At 41.6% G+C, this 20,868-nt stretch overlaps 1 protein-coding gene across 1 annotated transcript; it reads right to left on the bottom strand.

Moving 5' to 3' along the window:
- Positions 1 to 2,105: 2,105 nt before the first annotated feature.
- Positions 2,106 to 20,284, bottom strand: LOC120066034 (junctional adhesion molecule A-like). Its single transcript, XM_039017099.1, has 10 exons — positions 20,028 to 20,284; positions 13,095 to 13,154; positions 12,783 to 12,899; positions 12,457 to 12,597; positions 11,545 to 11,747; positions 10,677 to 10,779; positions 6,184 to 6,291; positions 4,277 to 4,289; positions 3,966 to 4,017; positions 2,106 to 3,351 (listed from the first exon to the last, which is right to left on the bottom strand). Exons 1-10 carry the CDS (start codon positions 20,074 to 20,076, stop codon positions 3,316 to 3,318), a joined length of 882 nt encoding a protein of 293 aa, XP_038873027.1. The 5' UTR covers positions 20,077 to 20,284; the 3' UTR covers positions 2,106 to 3,315.
- Positions 20,285 to 20,868: the final 584 nt, after the last annotated feature.

The raw sequence follows: 20,868 nt of genomic DNA, 5'->3' as shown, positions 1-20,868 counted from the left end.
CGTTTCATTCCTTCACAAATGTCTTATGAATTTATATTTTTGAGAGACAGAATGCGCTTGCAACAATGTAAGACATTTCTTCACTCTGTAACCTGTATGATCAAATGTATCCATTCACGCTTTGGTTGACCGTGCGGCGCAGAGTGAGTCTCTCTCATGTTGAATTCTTAAGACTGTAATGGTTTAAAGAGGTACAGTTGCAAAACAAAGGTATATCTTTGAATTGTTCTAGTGTGGAAAATATTAAGGCCACCTCTTTAATTTGCAAAAGGTCAGAGGATATAGTATGTTTCCTAATTAGCCCTGCAAAACGTGGAAACAGTGAATCCAATGCACTGCTTTGTTTACAGTCATCAAGAACTAGGACAAACCCGGTTATTGTGAATGATAGAGAACACTAAACAGTACGAAAGAACACTTGATTTTAGCGTGCCACCCTCTGGCTACATCTGGTGTGTGTGTGTGTGTGTGTGTGTGTGTGTGTGTGTGTGTGTGTGTGTACGGATGCTACAAGAAGAACGTATTATGACAATGTTAACATCAACAAATAACATTTTGTTATTATATAATATTATGCACAGTCAATATATGGAAAGCGCAATTTTATTACAAAATGAGTCCTTCAGAGACAATGTCCTCCATGTAAGCATTATGCTAATCTACAAATTAAGTAACGTTTCAATGTTAAAATTCTCAAAAATATACAGTACCAGTCAAAAGTTGACAACTATTCATTATAAGGTTTTCTTTTGTTTTTACTATTTTCTACATTGTAGAATAGTGAAGACGTATAAAACTATCAAATTACACGTATGGAATCATGTAGCAACCAAATAAGTGTTATATTTCAAATTCTTCAAAGTAGCCACCATTTGCCTTTGGCAGCTTTGCACACTATTGGCACTCTCTCAACCAGATTCATGAGGTGGTCACCTGGAAGGCATTTCACTTAACAGGTGTGCCTTGTTAAAAATTAATCTGTGGAATTTCTTTCCTTAATGCGTTAGAGCCAATCAGTTGTGGTATACAGACGATAGCCCTATTTGACGATAGCCCTAAGACCAAGTCCATATTATGGCAAGAACAGCTCAAATAAGCAAAGAGAAACAACAGTCCATCATTATTTTAAGACATGAAAGTAAGTCAAAGCGGAATAAGAAAGTTTCTTCAAGTGCAGTCGCAAAAAGCATCAAGCACTATGATGAAACTGGCTCTCATGAGGACCACCTCAGGAAAGGAATACCCAAAGTTACCTCTGCTGCAGAGGATACGTTAGAGTTACCAGCCTCAGAAATTGCAGTCCAAATAAATGCTTCAAAGTTCAAGTAACAGACAGATCTCATCAGAGGAGACGCAGGCCTTCATGGTTGAATTGCTGCAAAGAAACCACTACTAAAAAGGACACCAATAAGAAGAAGAGACTTGATTGGCCAAAGAAATATGAGCAATGGACATTAGACTGGTGGAAATCTGTCCTTTGGTCTGATGAGTCCAAATTTGAGATATTTTGTTCCAACCACCTTGTCTTTGTGAGATTAGGTTAGCAGAGTAGGTGAACAAATGATCTCCACATGTGTGCTTCCCACTGTGAAGCATGGAGGAGGAGTTGTGGTGGTGCTTTGCTGGTGACACGGTTTGATTTATTTAGAATTCAAGGCACACTTAACCAGCATGGCTACCACAGCATTCTGCAGCCATACGCCAACCCATCTGGTTTGAGCTTAGTGGGACTATCATTTGTTTTTCAACAGGACAATGACACAACACACCTCCAGGCTGTGTAAGGGCTATTTGACCAAGAAGGAGAGTGATGAGTGCTGCATCAGATGACCTGGCCTCCACAATCACTCGACTTTAACCCAATTGTGATGGTTTGGGATGAGTTGGACCGCAGAGTGAAGGAAAAGCAGCCAACAAGTGCTCAGCATATGTGGGAACTCCTTCAAGAATGTTGGAAAAGCACTCCAGGTGAAGCTGGTTGAGAGAATGCCAAGAGTGTGCAAAGCTGTCGTCAAGGCGAAGGGTGGCTACTTTGAAGGATCACAAACATAAAATATATTTTGATTTGTTTAACACTTTTGGTTACTACATGATTCCATATGTGTTATGTCATAGTTTGTCATCACTATTACTCTACAATGTAGAAAATAGTAAAAATAAAATAATAACCCTTGAATGAGTAGGTGTCCAAACTTTTGACTGATACTCTATATCGCTTAAACCTGATTCGAATTCATCACCTTGTATGATTTTGCTGTGAGCACAATATAATTTCTTTGGAATGCTCAACCTGATCAAACTTACAAAGAAAGAGACCATGTACAGCTCAACAAGCCTGGTTGCCAGTCTGTTTCTGGTGTCTAGACAACTCCTCATGAGTTGTCATGACAGCACAGACAGATCTGGGACCTGCAACATCGCAACAAGCAAATGCAAAACAACAATACAATGGAGTTTGATTCTAATACAAACACAATGCCAAACAAATGTCTGTATCTATCGTAAACAAAACATTTCCACATTACAACTCACTGAAAGCATGGATTTAGAGTAGACATAAAACACAAGGTATGTATACCGAAACTGCACCAAATACCCTTCACAATGCACTACTTTTGGCCAAAGCCCTACTGTATGAGCCCTGGTCCAAAGTCGCGCACTCTATAGGGAATATTGTGCAATTTGGGAAAAGCCATAAAAGAAAGCTAGGCATGTAGTAATAGGATTAGAAAATGAATGGCCAGTGTTCTTTAAGATTTCATGAATGAATTTACAGTTTTTGTCCCCCCTTACATTTCCTTGAATGTGAGATTTCTTTCACAGAACGGAGGCACTTGAGAAATATGAAGTGTAAGCGGAAGTATTTTTTCAAATCTATACACACAGTCACCACAAAATAGTACAGATGTAGGTAACTGCCAGTTAGAGAAATATTCCAATTTTTTTTTTTTTTTTTATAAACATATGGAATAAAAAATAAAAATAAAACACCAATTCACACCTATCCACAGTGAGCAGGTAAAAGGGGCAGTGGTATTGTCATATATAGGCTATGTCCCAATTATCTCTTCTACCCACAAAGTGTGCACTTGTTCACTTCCCGTCACTGATTTTGAAAGACAATGACTGGTATAAGAAATACGGTGGAAACACCCACTAACCCATAACTCCAACAACCCAATGCTTTGAGATTTGTGGGAAGAAGTGAACGACAGCACACTTCAGGAGAAAGGGGAGATGTTATTGGGACGCACCCATAGTCACTAGTTGCGGTAGACTCCCGGGTATATCTGGGACATGTGTTGCACGCCCTGGCTATACCACGAACGAAGACTTCTGCCTGAATTCCCCCTGAAATAGACACAGAAGATTGCGGTTACGAAACGAGGCTACACCTTTTCGCTGAAATACAAAAGATGAAAAAGGACAGCAACCATTAACTCTTTAGAGATGGTACTGCATGTGGTCCTCTGTAAATCAGTTGATAGATCGTGGAGCTTGCAACGCCAGGATAATGGGTTCCATTCACGAAAACCACCCATAAGTAAAATATCTGCACGCATGACTAAGTCGCTTTGGATAAAATAATCTGCTAAATGCCAAATATTACACATTACAGGAAAGGGAACTCAGTCAAAATCATTTCCCTGACAACCAAACCATATAATACACTACGATCACAATAATGATCTAGGGATGCAAAAGGTTTTGTTTATCAAAAATGTAATTTCCCTATGAGAGCAAACAGAGAGGAGAACTAAGCATATACAAATGATTTTCAGCAGCTGAGAGTTCCCCCTAAATAGACAAATACTATTGTCTGTTCTTTTCAATCATATTTTCTGTTTGCAAAAACTATACAAACTTATGAGAGAGATGGAAGAAATACTCCGGAAATGAAAGGCTAAAAAAACAAAAGCCTCAGACTTGTAATAAGTGGGGGAAAAAAAACAGATGAAACTTACATCTTCGTCCTCGCCGGACTCCGATGTTGGCTGGTAGCCCACTGAGGGTTTGCTGTGAGAGAAACAACACATGAGCCAACAGAAACATCTGTATATCTATCAACTACTTTATAGTGTATCATACTGATGTATTATCAACTGTTTGTAAGACGTGCAAGGAAATGTTATCACAAAACAATAATGTAAACTGTACATATCACACAATTTAAAAACCTCCAAACTACTGTAAGCCCTCAACTCTGTAAAACTAATCTGACAAGTCATGCATTAACAAGAACATATAGGGCGGAGTAGACAAAGTAATCAGTTACCTTTCACTCTTTTCTGTAAGGGCAAAATGAAAAAAAAATGTATAAATAGTGAGTAAAATGTGACATTTGTATGGTGATTAGAATATGCATTTGAAGGTTATAGACATTATGAACAGCAAGTTATCAGTCACTGATCTGGCCCTGTCTTTATAGTGTCTTAAAGTAGGAGTATAGATCAAGGATCAGGTTCCCTCTGTCCATGTTATATTTTTTATTTAACTAGGCAAGTCAGTTAAGAACACATTCTTATTTACAATGACGGCCTACCAAAAGGCAAAAGGCCTCCTGCGGGGACGGGGGATTAAAAAAATAAATAAATATAAGACAAAACACACATCACAACGAGACAATACTACATAAAAGAGAGACATAAGACAACAACATAGCAAGGCAGCAACACATGACAGCACAGCATGGTAGCAGCACAAAAGATGGTACAAACACTGTTGGACACAGTCAACAGCACAAAGGTCAAGAAGTTAGAGACAACAATACATCACACAAAGCAGCTACAACTGTCAGTAAGAGTGAACATGATTGAGTGTTTGAAATGAAGAGATTGAGATAAAACTATCCAGTTTGAGTGTTTGTTGCAGCTCGTTCCAGTCGCTGGCTGCAACGAACTGAAAAGAGGAGCAACCCAGGGATGTGTGTGCTTTGGGGACCTTTAACAGAATGTGACTGGCAGACGGGTGTCGTTTGTGGAGGATGAGGGCTGCAGTAGATATCTCAAATAGGGGGGAGAGAAGCCTAAGAGGGTTTCATAAATAGGCATCAACCAGTGGGTCTTGCGACGGGTATACAGAGATGACCGGAGTATAGAGTGCAGTGATGTGTCCTATAAGGAGCATTGGTGGCAAATCTGATGGCCGAATGGTAAAGAACGTCTAGCCGCTCGAGAGCACCCTTACCTGCCGATCTATAAATTATGTCTCTGTAATCTAGCATGGGTAGGATGGTCATCTGAATCAGGGTTAGTTTGGCAGCTGGGGTGAAAGAGGAGCGATTACGATAGAGGAAATCAAGTCTGGATTTAACTTTAGCCTGCAGTTTTGATGTGCTGAGAGAAGGACTCCCAAGTACTTGTATGAGGTGACTACCTCAAGCTCTAAACCCTCAGAGGTAGTAATAACACCTGTGGGAAGAGGGGCATTCTTCTTACCAAACCACCTGACCTTTGTTTTGGAGGTCTTCAGAACAAGGTTAAGGGTAGAGAAAGCTTGGACACTAAGAAAGCTTTGTTGCAGAGCATTCAACACAAAATCCGGAAAGGTGCCAGCTGAGTATAAGACTGTATCATCTGCATATAAATGGATGAGAGCGCTTTCTACTGCCTGAGCTAAGTTGTTGATGTAAATTGAGAAGAGCGTGGGGCCTAGAATTGAGCCTTGGGGTACTCCCTTGGTGACAAGCAGTGGCTGAGACAGCAGATTGCAGTGTATAAAGTCAGACACTCTTTGAGAGAGGTATTTAGCAAACCAGGCCAAAGACCCCTCAGAGAGAGACACCAATACCCCTTAGCTGACCCACGGGAATGGAATGGTCTACCGTATCAGAAGCTTTGGCAAAGTCAACAAAAATAGCAGCTTAGAATCAAGGGCAATGGTGACATCATTGAGGACCTATAAGGTTGCAGTGACACATCCATAACCTGATCGGAAACCAGATTGCATACCAGAGAGAATACTATAGACATCAAGAAAGTCAGTCAGTTGATTATTGACACGTTTTTCAAACACCTTTGATAAACAGGGCAAATTAGAAATAGGCCTATAACAGTTAGGATCAGCTTGATCTAATTCATTATCATCTAAACGGCCAATTGGATTCTAGATCAGCATTCCTACTAGACACTTTCTTAATACAGGACGAGGAGTCCTGAGGGTGAATAGGGGATATAAACTCACTGGGCATGTATCCTTTGCGGTGGGCGTACCACAGACCAAAGCACAGCAGGGCCAGGGCCAGGAGAGCCACAATCACCCCAGCAACAATACCACCAGTGTTGATGTTGCCTAGAGAGAGAGGGAGAGAGAGCGAGCATTAGAGAACGCGGGAGGGAAATGAGATGTGTTACACTGGCTCACATTCCTAAACGACAAAGTCAAAATGGGATAGAGTGAAATAGTTTCAAAATCTCAGTGTTCAGTTGAACACCGTGGTCCTGGTGTGGAAATTCAATGTGTGAGTTCTGTATGCAATAAAGAACAAAGCAAACAATACATCTAGACCAAATGAGTGGAAAAGCACTTTGAACACCGCTGATGTAAATAAGGCACCGGACCATTATTCCTCCTCTAACAAACTTTGCAGTTAGCAGTATGCATTGGAACAGGTAGCATTCTCCTGGCATTCGCCAAACCCAGAATCGTCTGTCGTTCCAGATGGTGAGGCTTGATTCATCACTCCAGAGAAAGTGTTTCCACTGCGGCGAGCTTTACACCACTCTAGCCGACGCTTGGCATTGTGCATGGGGATTTAAGGCTTGTGTGCGGCTGCTCGGCCATGGAAACCCATTTCATGAGGCTCCCGACAAACAGTTCTTGTCCTGACGTTGTTCCCAGACGCAGTTTGGAATGTGGTAGTGAGTGTTGCAACCGAGGACAGACAATATTTACGCGTTACACTTACACACACATACACTGTATGCAATAAAGAACAAAGCACACAACGCATCTAGACCAGATGAGTGGAAAAGCACTTGAACACCGCTGATGTAAATAAGGCTTTAGAAATACAATTGATGGATTTGATTGATGAAAACAGTGTGAGTGACTGATCAACTGCATGAGATACCAGACTAGGAAAAAAAATCTGATGGTAAATAGCCAAGCACCTACTAGCACTGTTTATGATTTCAAAAGGTTGTTTGGCAACATCACTACCAGCTCAACCAGCATGGGAACATTTGAGGTTTACAGGTCACATGTGAATCTGCTGCAACAGCATGGCTCCATACTAACATTCCCCCCACTGTCCTGGCAGTCCCGGGAATAGAACCCACTGTCCTGGCAGTCCCGGGAATAGAACCCACTGTCCTGGCAGTCCCGGGAATAGAACCCACTGTCCTGGCAGTCCCGGGAATAGAACCCACTGTCCTGGCACTGAAAGTGCCATGCTCGATCAGATGAGCTACACATTTTTTCAAATTGCACGACGCCACAATTTTGTTTTGGTGCGACTAAATTATGGGCATGTGGCACAAACTGAAAAACTTAGTGGCACGAGGTCCACCAGCCCATGATTTGGTCGCACCCCAAAAAATTGTGGGGTTGCGAGCATGGCTCTGTTGGTAGAGCGTGGCTCTTGTAATGCAAGGATAGTGGGATCAATTCCCGGGACCATCCATACGTAAAATGTAGCACGTATTACTAAGTCACTTTGAATAAAAGCATCTGCTAAATGACATTTATCATCATCATCATCATCCTCATATCAAGTCATAGAGTTCTTCATTAAAACGTGTAATAGACTACTGAAATGGTATTCAAGAAATAAGTGATCTTTTTTCATATTTGAATGTGCAACCTAACCCAGTGATTGTCATGCATTTTATATTTGACTGTTAAAATAGGGCTCCAGAATTCTTTTTTTTTTCTTCAATTGCGATGAATTTGCCTGCATTTTTATATCACAGGCTAATTTATTTGGGGCTAATTCACCACCCGAGTAAGTGGAAACTCAAAACGCATTAGCTAGATCGCCAACTCTAAATAAACATCCTCTCACTGTCAACTGCGTTTATTTTCAGCAAACTTAACAAGTGTAAATATTTGTATGAACATAAGACTCAACAACTGAAACAAACTGAACAAGTTCCACAGACATGTGACAGAAATTGAATAATGTGTCTAACAAAGGGGGGTGGGGTCAGAATCAAAAGTAACTGTCAGTATCTGGTGTGGCCACCAGCTGCAATAAGTACTGCAGTGCATCTCCTCCTCATGGACTGCACCAGATTTGCCAGTTCTTGCTGTGAGATGTTACCCCACTCTTCCACCAAGGTACCTGCAAGTTCCCGGACATTTCTGGGGGGGGGGGGGAAATGGCCCTAGCCCTCACCTTCCGATCCAACAGGTCCCAGACGTGCTCAATGGGATTGAGATCCGGGCTCTTCGCTGGCCATGGCAGAACACTGACATTCCTGTCTTGCAGGAAATCACGCACAGAACGAGCAGTATGGTTGGTGGCATTGTCATGCTGGAGGGTCATGTCAGGATGAGCCTGCAGGAAGGGTACCACATGAGGGAGGAGGATGTCTTCCCTGTAACGCACAGTGTTGAGATTGCCTGCAATGACAACAAGCTCAGTCCGAGGATGCTGTGACACACCGCCCCAGACCATGACGGACCCTCCACCTCCAAATCGATCCCGCTCCAGAGTACAGGCCTCGGTGTAACGCTCATTCCTTCGACGATAAACGCGAATCCGACCATCACCCCTGGTGAGACAAAACCGCAACTCATCAGTAAAGAGCACTTTTTGCCAGTCCTGTCTGGTCCAGCGACAGTGGGTTTGTGCCTATAGGCGACGCTGTTGCCGGTGATGTCTGGTGAGGATCTGCCTTACAACAGGCCTACAAGCCCTCAGTCCAGCCTCTTTCAGCCTATAGCGGATAGTCTGAGCACTGATGGAGGGATTGTGCGTTCCTGGTGTAACTCAGGCAGTTGTTGCCATCCTGTACCTGTCCTGCAGGTGTGATGTTCGGATGTACCGATCCTGTGCAGGTGTTGTTACACGTGGTCTGCCACTGCGAGGACGATCAACTGTCCGTCCGGTCTCCCTGTAGCTCTGTCTTAGACGTCTCATTGTACGGACATTGCAATTTATTGCCCTGCCTACATCTGCAGTCCTCATGCCTCTTTGCAGCATGCCTAAGGCACATTCACGCAGATGAGCAGGGACCCTGGGCATCTTTCTTTTGGTGTTTTTCAGAGTCAGTAGAAAGGCCTCTTTAGTGTTCTAAGTTTTTATAACTGTGACCTTAATTGCCAACCGACTGCAAGCTGTTAGTGTCTTAACGACCGTTCCACAGATGCATGTTCATTCATTGTTTATGGTTCATTGAACAAGCATGGGAAACAGTGTTTAAACCCTTTGCAATGAAGATCTGTGAAGTTATTTGGATTTTTACTAATCATCTTTGAAAGACAGGGTCCTGAAAAAGGGACGTTTCTTTTTTTGCTGAGTTTATAATACCCACTGCTAGTAGCCATGTATTAATCTAACAGTAAAATGTAATGTCCCAAAAAACCTTGCTGTTGTAGCCTACTGCCCCAATGAGGCCAATGCGCTCCCAATGGCATATTCGCATTTTGCATGCTCCGTATCGCAAAGCCATATAAAATATATTGTTTGCAAAATAGTTGCTATTGAGCTCAAAATTGAGAGTTGAGAAATAAAAATAAACCTACAGAAACCGGAGAACCTCCTCACTCCAACCATGACAGCTGTGTTTTCCAAGCAACTGGATTTTAAAATGTTATTCAAATCAGGACCCTTTTTTTCCCACCCCTTCCCGAGCATTTTTTCCCCTCAGGAACGGGGAAAGAGTGGCTCACGTGACACAGCAGGCCTCAGCAAAACAGGTACAGGGTCAGGGAGGCTTTTATTACAGGAATCATGAGGATAATGTACTATACTGTTTGACCAAATCACGGTTTAGCCTCCTAAAAAAAGAATGTTTTGAGTGAAGTGACCATGTAGAATGTGCAGCTCGCACCAATGTGACCAATAAAAATGTTCCCTCGCACAGCCAAGTCAAAGGGTGTCAAAATGCGACTAAATGGTGGCAGTCTTGGAGACCTGAACAGGTCGGAGGATTAAACGGCCCGCAACATGGTTTCTGAATGTAAAACGCACCCCCGTCAATTGAGATGCATCCAACCAATGCGCCGAAGAAGGGGGGAAACCCTAACGCTGGTAATATGGTCACAATCTTTCAACGGTTTAGGCTAGAGACAAGCGGTTATCTCTGATGTAATGGTGCAAACACTGCTTGCTTTTCTCTCTCTAGGGCACTCAGAAACAGTGGTACAGTGAAGCCTAATCATTAAAACAATTATATATCTGGAAGATTTGTTTTCTAGGAGCTAAAAATTCCAAGCCGCACAGTAAAATATTTAGGAGCATATGCGACCGGTCGCACTTTAGAGCCTTGCCTATGACCTATATTTCAGTGTAGAAAACACTTTCCTATATATATATTTATTTGTTTTTATTTGTCAGTAAGCTTTCAACCAAACCATAGTGTTTTACATCGAGTTGATGGCCCAGTAAATAAGTTAGTTGAACAATTCTATATTGCTTTTCATTTTGGTAAAATGTTTATTCTTATCCCCGGTTTAGCCCAGGCTAGTCTGCAATGGGCTTTCCCCCATAGAAAGCAAAGGGCACTTACGGACTTCCATCCTCACAGCTTGACAGCGTTGAACAGGGCCGGCATCATTCATAGCTTCACAGCTGTAGTCTCCTGTATCTATCACCAAAGCAGAGGGAAACTCCTGCAGCAGAGATATGGAGATGTTTACAAATCACTGATATAAAACACAAGGTGAACAACTGGAATGAGAGAGAGAGAGAGATGTAAAGTTGCCAAACAGTACTGTTGTGTTAAGAGCGTTCGTATGCTTCCCAGCCAAAACAGTTCATGCATATGACAACATTTGTCTTCAACAAGTTTTTATTTTTTTCTTGGTTTGTCCGCACAACATTTTTTTCTCGGGGCAAGCCAAAGTCACCAGCCAAAGTCACCAGCCAAAGTCACCAGCCAAAGTCATCAGCCAAAGTCAACGCCCCTTCGTCGGTGATTGGTCAACAGTAGGGATTCTTCAATTAAGTGGTTGTCGTCATTCAACGAAATAAATCATTTATCCACATTTCTTCACCAAAAACATTAGCAAGATGTAAAATCGCACGTTATCAGATTCAAATTGGACTATTTTGAGGCGTCTCGAGATGGAAAAAGTACTATTGCCGCTTTTTTTAACGTTTTTCAAGCAAAGGTCTTTTAAGGGAATATATGCGATCACACTTGTTAGTTTCGCCTAGCGGACTTTGGCTAGGTGCTAGCCGACCTGAAGCATGATGACGCCTTTAGCCTGCCGAGTTGACCATACAACACAAACACATCTGGCACCTGGGTTGTACTAATTAGGCTCCACCCCAAAATTGGAAAAATATTGTTTTTGTTGTCCATTGCAAAATGGTTTGCTACAGTGTGCCCTAATGAATATGATCCAGGTGAGGTGTATTCAGCAACCACTGACCAGGTTGCCATTGAGAGGATTGATCTTGTACGTGTAGTTCTTGAAGGCAGGGAACTGGCTGGGGTCCTCGGGAAGAGGGGTCTTGTCCTTATACCACTTGTAGGTGGGGGAAGGAGACCCCTCGGCGTCATGACAGAACAGTAGCACGCGATTCCCCGTCGTCACAGAGGTAGGGATCCTACACATGGGCACGGATGGAGGTACTGCAGGAGGATGTAAGAGAGGTAGTGAAAGAGTGAGAGCAGAGAGGCACTAACCTGTTTTAGTGACTCGGCAACCAGCTAGTTGCTGTTCTTACGGTCTGTGTGTTTCTATTGTGTATGTATATTGGCTGGTGCAATCACCAATTAATAAAGTACTCTCTTTTATTTTATACAATAATATTTACATCTTATGGCCGTGGTATCACGAATCAATTCACTAATATGGTCATAGCATCGTGACAACATGAAACTGTCTGCAACCGATTGCAAATGTGTATAACATTTACAGACAATCAGTTTCTCACACTGGGATAAATTCAGTCCCACAAATAATCCTTCAAAGCAGTGTCTAGCTGTTCTATAATAATAATAATTATAAACTGGGTGGTTCTAGCCCTGAATGCTAATTGGCTGAAAGCCATGGTATATCAGACCGTTTACCATTGGTATGACAAAACATTTATTTACTGCTCTAATTATGTTGGTAACTAGTTTATAATAGTAATAAGGCACCTCGGCGGTTTGTGATATACAGCCAGTATAACACGGCTAAGGGCTGTGTCCAGGCACTCCACGTTGCGTCGTATGTAAGAACAGCCCTTAGCCGTGGTATATTGGCCATACACCACACCCCCTCAGGCCATATTGGTTAATTAACCGGAAATGATAGATATGTTGCGCAACAGTTAGATGATAAGACTCTCCTTACCTAAAACAGTGAGATTCACCTTGACATCCCCAACATACTGTTTGTTAGACACCTCACATTGATACTGTCCATTATCTTTGCGCGTCACCTTGCTGAACCTCAGCACCCCATCAAACTTAGTGGCACGGCCCTCATAAAGCGCTGAAAGAGAGCAAGGTAATCAGTGATTATAAAATATGTAATTATTATGGCAGGTAACTCATTTGTGGTAAGTATATCTAGCCCTAATTGTAGAAAAAAAATGCAGAAGCAATCACGACACAAATACAAGAAGTCACATGTCATGCATTTCCTTGGAATCAAGTCTGAACAGTTTGTGTACTTACAGGTGGGTTTCCCATCGAAAATGACATAGGTCGTAGAACCCGTCATGTCTCTAAACTTCCACTCAACTCTGGCATCTGCCCCAAAGTCAGCCGAGGGAATACAGGAAAGATCAGCCCCTGTAGACATGAGATTGATCATTTTAACTACATTACTTGGGGATAAATATGCAAAATAGCATATAATAAATACAATAGATTTTTTAAATACATTATTCCTTGCTTGTAACACACACACACACAATGACAGGTGAAAGCTTTTGTTTATTTTAGAAACTGCCCATTTAGAGTTAATTTCCATTCTCCAGGACTTACCCTCATTCTCTTTAGCCCTCACATTTGCATTTTTGGTTGTGACTATGAAGGCCTCTACACCTGGGGAAAGGGAGAGAAAAGTAAAGCGAGCAGTCAGGGAAATGAAGGAGATGACACTGCATCATTGGAATTCAAACACCAGGTGCTCCAGTCTGACCGCCGCTAACACAACAGAAACACACACCTGCAGAGATGACTGGTTTAGTTTCTGCTGAACTTAAGGAAGAACCTTTTAATGACCCGCCCCTATCGCCCTAAGAGCATGTCTGGTGCTCAGCCAACCAATGGCCTGAAGCCTACAGCACGTGGCCTGACTGCGAACAAATTCTTGGTAAATGTGACTCACTCCTCTGTACTGAGCCAGAAAACCTTTATGTGAAACTGGGCCAAAACAGTCTGAAGGGCCCTTTCAGAGTGGGAAACCAAGAACACTATATTATTTTCTGAATTAATAAAAATTGGATGGACATTTGGACAAGAAAGCATCTTTCTAAATTTGAATTTGAATAGACTGGACTGTAAGTATGTCCACTCCAGACATTTAGAGTCTATGGTCCAGCCAGAAACCTACTGAGCAGTACCACCATTCACCACCAAAAGTGGCATTAGTAACAGTCACAACCTGGGTAGTAATACTGTACATTCCTTCATCAGGTACATACAGGATAGGACAGCCTAGCTCATTTCTACACCCTAGTGTTCTATTAGAGGATATTATATATCCAACCAGTGGTGTAAAGTAACTACATAAAAATACTTAGTAGTATCTGTATTTTACTATTTATTATTTTTGAAAACTTTTACTCCCATACATTTTCACTGACACCCAAAAGTACTCGTTACATTTCCAATGCTCATGCAGGACAGCAATATAATCCAATTCACGCACCTATCAATATAACACGGTATCATCCCTACTGCCTCTGATCTGGCGGATTCACTAAACACAAATACAGCGTTTGTAAATTATACCCAAGTGTTGGAGTGTGCCCCTGGCTGTTTGTATTTTTTTTCAAAATAATAATTGTTCCTTATGGTTTGTGTAATATAAAGAATTTGATGTATAGCATTTGTTCACTTGAGTAAAAGTGTGACAATTGTGTAATTGTTCTACCACTGTACTTAAGTACATTTAAAATCAGATACTTTTACTCAAGTACTATTTAGCTGGGTGACTTTCCCTTGAGTCACCTTAATAGAAAATGTCTTTACTTTTACTCAACAGCTTTTATTTGAGGGTAGTTCGTGACTGAACAACAAAGAGATACGAGAGTTTAGTTTGCCCATTTAGAGAAATGGTTTAGTCAGAGAAAATCCATTGATTGATTTCCTTGTTACGTGAGTATCGGGGGTGGGAAGGCAAAGCTTCCAAGGTGAGACAATAACCACACAGATAACAGGTGGAAAGTAGTGGCGCATGTGTTGACGTTTGGAATGTTTGAAGGCCTTCTACACCATTCAAATGTTTAGCTCAACTCTTGAAACTAAGATGATAATCAAGGGGTTTTTGTACAGCACAAAGGCTGCCCTTGTGACAGGCTGTTCAGTGTGGTGTGGTTCATAAAAGTGTCTTGTTAAAGGACCATATCACTAGGCCGACTTGACTCACAGCGGACTACAGCTTGAAAGTAGCTACACATTCTAACTGAGATGTAAACGATCCCATACAGCCGTTACACCGTCGCTAGTGGAAAACCCGGACAGCAATTATTATTTTTTTTAACAAAACTTTTCTTGCCGATACGTTTTGTTCTCAATTCGGAAGAAACTTGTCTCTTATAAATGACCGTGTCCAGTGACAGGTGGTACTCCAAACACCAGATAATATTTAGAAAGATAAATGGCGATTCCACACCAGCGGAGGAAGAAAATATTTTTGGCATCTCAGATTGCCAGAACAATTTTCACCTAGAGACTTAAATTGTGAGTAAGGCTGTTTGACGTGCTTTTTACATTTTTATCACAATCATGATGAAAGTGGCCATTTTTAGACCTATACCTGCCTACTGTAAGACTTGATGAACTGAACCATACATGATACAGACAACATCTTGGTGTCATTATATTCCTTATAGTGTGCTCTAACATATGGAGTACGCATAGATTCTGAAATACAAATACTGACATTAATTTATTCAACATAAAAAAAATATTAATATGAATCTCAAAAAAGTGTCCTTTTTGATTTTGTTCATTTTAAGACATATACTTGTCCAAACAATATAAGTACATAACATTTCCAGAGTGGGCTCTCTGCTAATTCTGAAGTTTTAATCAATATCAGGAGCACCACCAACAGAATGAATGGTAAATGGATTCAAAGCGAACTCCCATTGCTGGTGATTTGCTGTGTGTGCAATCCTAAAGGAGGGCTGTGGTTGATTAATGACCTATAAATGTCAATTTCTATGTACAAAATGGGTAATATCATTAAAAGTACCAGAGCCCACTCTGGAAATTGTACGCGTTTGAAAAGTATATTGTTCCCTGTCAACTCTGCTTTCAAGTTAGCGACACATTGTAATGGTGCAATGAAAATTCCATACAGCGTTTACAACAGCTAGCGGAAAGCACCGGCAGCAAGATTACATTGGACAAATTCAGGTAGGTCCCTCTCCATTTTGTTTAGTTTGCTTCTATTTGGTTGCAAGACATAATGAATACACCCCATGTCATTTCAGACAGTCTGAAAAAGTTAAATATCCATTCATTGCCTTACGGTTTAGTTAACCCAGAGCTGAACCTTATAGACTCTGTGGTCTATAGTAAGATTCAGTTCTGGGCTATGGTTTAGCAAGCATATAAGTGAAACGTTATATTATTAAGAACATAAAAGGGACATCTAAAAAAACAAAAACAGATGTTAGATAGCAGATTGTAACGGGCTAATGTGCTGCTCCATTAGCCGCTAAAGGTTAGGTACTGTCAGAGGTGAGTTAGTCTGTGTGGTCCGGAGTACTGGCAAAAGAAATAGTGGGGGTACACCGTACCGGTAAAACATGAGCTTTTCACAATAATTAAGATTCATAGAAAATAAGCCATTACACTATTTATCATTACCGCATGTCAGTCACATCAAAAATGTGCTAATAGACTTCAACGTGTAAAATATGCTCCAAAATGTGGTGTTTATTCAATGATTACACTGAAATGTGGCAGAGATGAGTGGCCGAGACCGAGACGCACAGCAGCGTAGGCATAAATTGAGGTTACGAGACGCGTCGGCCTAAGGAATGACAATCACGAATGTCGGTCATAACACTGACGTTTTGTAAGTGATGTCTCTTTGCATTTATCAAATGGCACTGTATGGATGATGGAATTATTTTAGAGTGGAGTAGCCTAATAGTTGGAATACTAACTGAAGTCGGGACATTGACTGTACATGTAGCCTATTGTAATAATACTCCTGCAGAATGAAGTAGTCCTCGCAGTAAAATGATAGATCAAATGGTCATTTTGTCACTGGAACATGAAATATGATTAATTTCTTTCAGCAGCTTTTGAGAATAAGGATGCGCACTTAAGGACTGTGTCGTGTAGCACAGACGTGCAATTTCTTTCAGTGACAAAAGCTGACCGTATTTCATTTCTAACCACAAAAAATATGTATCCAAGACAAAACATGTTGGATCATTTTCACAGCTTTTAATTTCCTTGAAACCGGTCCCTAAACATCCTCGCTCTGTGAGAGGAGAAATTATGTCAACTAGACTGTTGATGCATTGATCACTTAAAAAAAAAAAAAAAACGTTTTCTCTCCAATTTCCTGGTATCCAATTGGTAGTTACAGTCTCATCGCTGCAACTCCAGTACGGACTCGGGAGAGGCAAAGGTCGAGAGCCGTGCGTCCTCCGAAACACGACCCAACCAAGCCGCACTGCTTCTTGACACAATGCCCACTTAATCCGGAAGCCAGCCGTGTCAATGCGTCGGAGGAAACACCGTGCACCCGGCGACAGTGTCAGCGTGCACTGCGCCCGGCCCGCCACAGGAGTCGCTAGTGTGCGATGGGACAAGGACATCCCTGCCGGCCAAACCCTCCCCTAACCCGGACGACGCTGGGCCAATTGTGCGCCGCCCCTTGGGTCTCCCGGTCGCGGCCGGCTGCGACAGAGCCTGGACTCCAACCGAGAATCTCTAGCGGCACAGCTAGCACTGCCTTAGACCACTGCGCCACTCGGGAGGCCCTGCATTGATCATTCTATTGGTTTACGACATTCTGGTGAGCAAGGCTTTACTTAGTATTCTAGAAGAGGATCAAGTAATGACAGAAGAGAAGCTGCATGCATCTAATTATAGACAAGTTGACAAACAAAGCCTACCAAATGTCAAAGTATAAGCAGAAAAAAAATCTAAACGAGGCTGAAAATAATTTGTTCCCCCCACACCCTGTCAATAAAATCTTTCTGCTCCCCGAGTACTGTTTGGCATAGCACAGAGAATTTGTGACCAACCTTAACTAGTCGATACTTCCTCAATTCCCGACTTGGAAGACAACCAATGTCTTCTAAATGTCCATGTCTAGTTGCAGGGGGTTCGTTTGAACTTAGAAAATGCTCAGTTATTAAACTAAAACGTTTTGCTCCCTGATGTAATCCAACAATGTGTACGCCGACATCTTGTCCATTTCAGATCTTCTCTCATTGATTGAGACAGGTTAGGGTCATGACATGCAGCACTTTGGGGTGGACACCCACCTGTCTCAATCAATGAGGGGATTCAAATAATCTAAGTGTGTTTTGCACAGGGTGAAAGTTGATTGCATTCGTTTCAGAACCGGGCTGCCTCCCGGGCGTGAGCCAGGTGCCCCGTTCAAATCCCACGGTAAAGTTGGTGCAAAACAAAAGGGAAATAATAAAACATGAGGAGGAATGAGTAGGATACTGTGTTTTCACATGAAAAAGTGATTGCTTTTGATAAACACTTCATCTGCCTTCCCAGTGAAAACTAGCTTGACAATTCAGACATACAGTGCCTTCAGAAAGTATTCAGACCCCTTGACTTTTTCAACAACAAAAAAATTAGGTTACAGCCTTATTCAAAAATTGAAAGTCCCCCCCCCCCCCCCCCCCCCCCTCAAACGACACACACACACAATAAAAAAACTGAAATATCACATTTACATAAGTATTCAGACCTTTTACTCAGTATCTTTTGGAAAACTCCAAGCGGGCTGTTATGTGCCTTTTACTGAGGAGTGGCTCTCATCTGGCCACTACCATAAAGGCCTGATTGGTGGAGTGCTTCAGAATTGGTTGTCCTTCTGGAATGTTCTCCCATCTCCACAGAGGGACTCTAGAGCTCTGTCAGAGTGACCATCGGGGTCTTGGTCATCTCCCTGAGCAAGGCCCTTCTCCCCCGATTTCTCATTTTGGCCAGGCAGCCAGCTCTAGGAAGAGTCTTTGTGGTTCAAAACTTCTTCCATTTAAGAATGATGGAAGCCACTGTGTTCTTGGGGACCTTCAATGCTGCATAAATGCCTTGGTACCCTTCACCAGATCTGTGCCTGGACACAATCCCATCTCGGAGCTCTACGGACAATTCCTTTGACCTCATGGCTTGGTTTTTGCTCTGACATGCTCTGTCAATTGTAGGACCTTATATAGACAGGTGTGTGCCTTTCCAAATCATGTCCAATCAATTGAATTTACCACAGGTGGACTCCAATCAAGTTGTAGAAACATCTCAAGGATGATCAATGGAAACAGGGTGCACCTGAGCTCAATTTCATGTCTCATAGGAAAGGTTCTAAATACTTATGTAAATGAGGTATATTCTTTGTTTTTAATACATTTGCAAAAAATTCTAAAAACATGTTTCGCTTTTTGATTATAGGGTATCGTGTGTAGATTGCTAGGGAAATTGTTTTATTTCCTCCGTTTTAGAATAAGGCTGTAACGTAACAAAATGTGGAAAAAGTCGAGGTCTGAATACTTAGCGAAAACACTTTTTTAAAGGAAAAGAGATGTTTCTGGAGGATGCACCCTGTTTTCTTTTTGACAACATGACCGATCATCGCAGATTACTGTTTGATTCGAGAAGGGCGCTCCTCTCTCACCACTTTTGGCCGATCACACCACGGGCCATGGACCGGTGCCCAGCAAAATCAAAGATTTGAAATAGTCAAGATGGCGTACACATTGTCAGAATACTTCATGGAGCTAAAGACAAAAAAAACTACATTTAATAACAGAGCATTTTCTAAATTCAAAATGAACCACCTGCAACTAGACATGGACGTTTAGAAGATATTGGTTGTCTTTCAAGTCAGGAAGTATTGGCAAAATAAGGTTTGGTTGGAAATTCTCTGTGCTATGCCAAACCTATCTAACAACGCCCCTCAGCCAGCTGCAACAGAGTAATTCTTTTATGTCTATTTATTTAACTAGGCAAGTCAGTTAAGAACAAATTCTTATTTACAATGATGGCCTACCCGGACCAAACACTAACCCGGAGGACCCTGGGCCAATTTTGCACCGCCCTATGGGACTCCCAATCACAGCCAGTTGTGATACAGCCTGGAATCAAACAAAGGTCTGTAGTGACACCTCTAGCACCGAGATGCAGCGCCTTAGACCGCTGCGTCACTTGGGAGCCCACCTAGTAACGGTCTGACTAGGTTATATTTTTAATAGCTAGTCAGATGTATGTGAATCATTGTAGATATATTGTTTCCTACTTTTTAAGAACTGTGTACAATGACTTAGCCAAGGCAAGCCCCTACTGATCCCAGGTCTGTTAATTATGTTGTTTTCTTATTTTGGGTTGGGTAAACGGATCTATGACCTGTGCCTACCTGTGGGCCTAAAGTGAAAGTTAGAAAATATACAGCAATCAAGTGCATATCTTACTAATATAATAAACACTAAATTGAAACGTAGGGCTAGTTTAAAGTCATGAGGACTTTAGATCGACAGAAGGAGCACTCACCTGTTGCATGAAAGAATAGAAACACCGAAACCAAGCCGCTGACAAACATGTCGGCCCCAACACCTGAAGCCTTTGTTTTAAAAGCCAGCGATGTGTCCGATTTCGGTAATTTAAAAAACGTACGATTATTCCAGCAATCAAAGCGCAATTCAGTAATTGTTGGCCCACTCGGTTTGAAATATATACTTTCGACGAACAAGAACCCTACGCCCTTCCGCACCGACCGACTACTCCTGTAGAAAAGTATGATAGGTATTCAGTCGAAACTGTGACGCAACCCGTTACCTACGTGACGTATGTCAATATAAAGCAGTCTATTGGTTTATTTCAATAAGCGGTTTCACTTGATTAGTATTTTACAGTATATTATTTATACTGACTTACAGTATTTGAAGTATTAGCCTATGTAAACGCCTATGTGGTATTTAAAACGAAAATCTTAATCATACACATACAAGGTAACTTTAACTTTTTTTTATTTTTTTTTCACTCATGATAGTGAGATTGTAAATAATGTTAGTTGTTTTCATTTTCATTGTAGTAGATTTACAGTGTCCCTGTGGAAATAAGCACATATCTCTTTCACATGAATTTAATAGAAATTACAACAAATTAACCTATAACACAACATATTATTAGATGCTGAGGGTGATATTATCTTCATAGAAAAGTGAGTCAACTTTTGGAAATATGATGGGATCAAAAGTAACACAAACTAAGAATACACAAATTCATTATTTGCTCAGTGACTCCAATAACAACTGATACAGAACACCAGTGACAGTCAGCTGTTAGCAGAAGTGAAACAGTCAACCAACAGGCATGGTGTTCGGCTTAGTTT

The sequence above is a fragment of the Salvelinus namaycush genome, chromosome 21, assembly GCF_016432855.1.
Source record: "Salvelinus namaycush isolate Seneca chromosome 21, SaNama_1.0, whole genome shotgun sequence".
Lineage (NCBI taxonomy): Eukaryota > Metazoa > Chordata > Actinopteri > Salmoniformes > Salmonidae > Salvelinus > Salvelinus namaycush.
The sequence above is the reverse complement of the archived record's forward strand: the minus strand, read 5'-3'. Positions and strand labels throughout refer to the sequence as shown.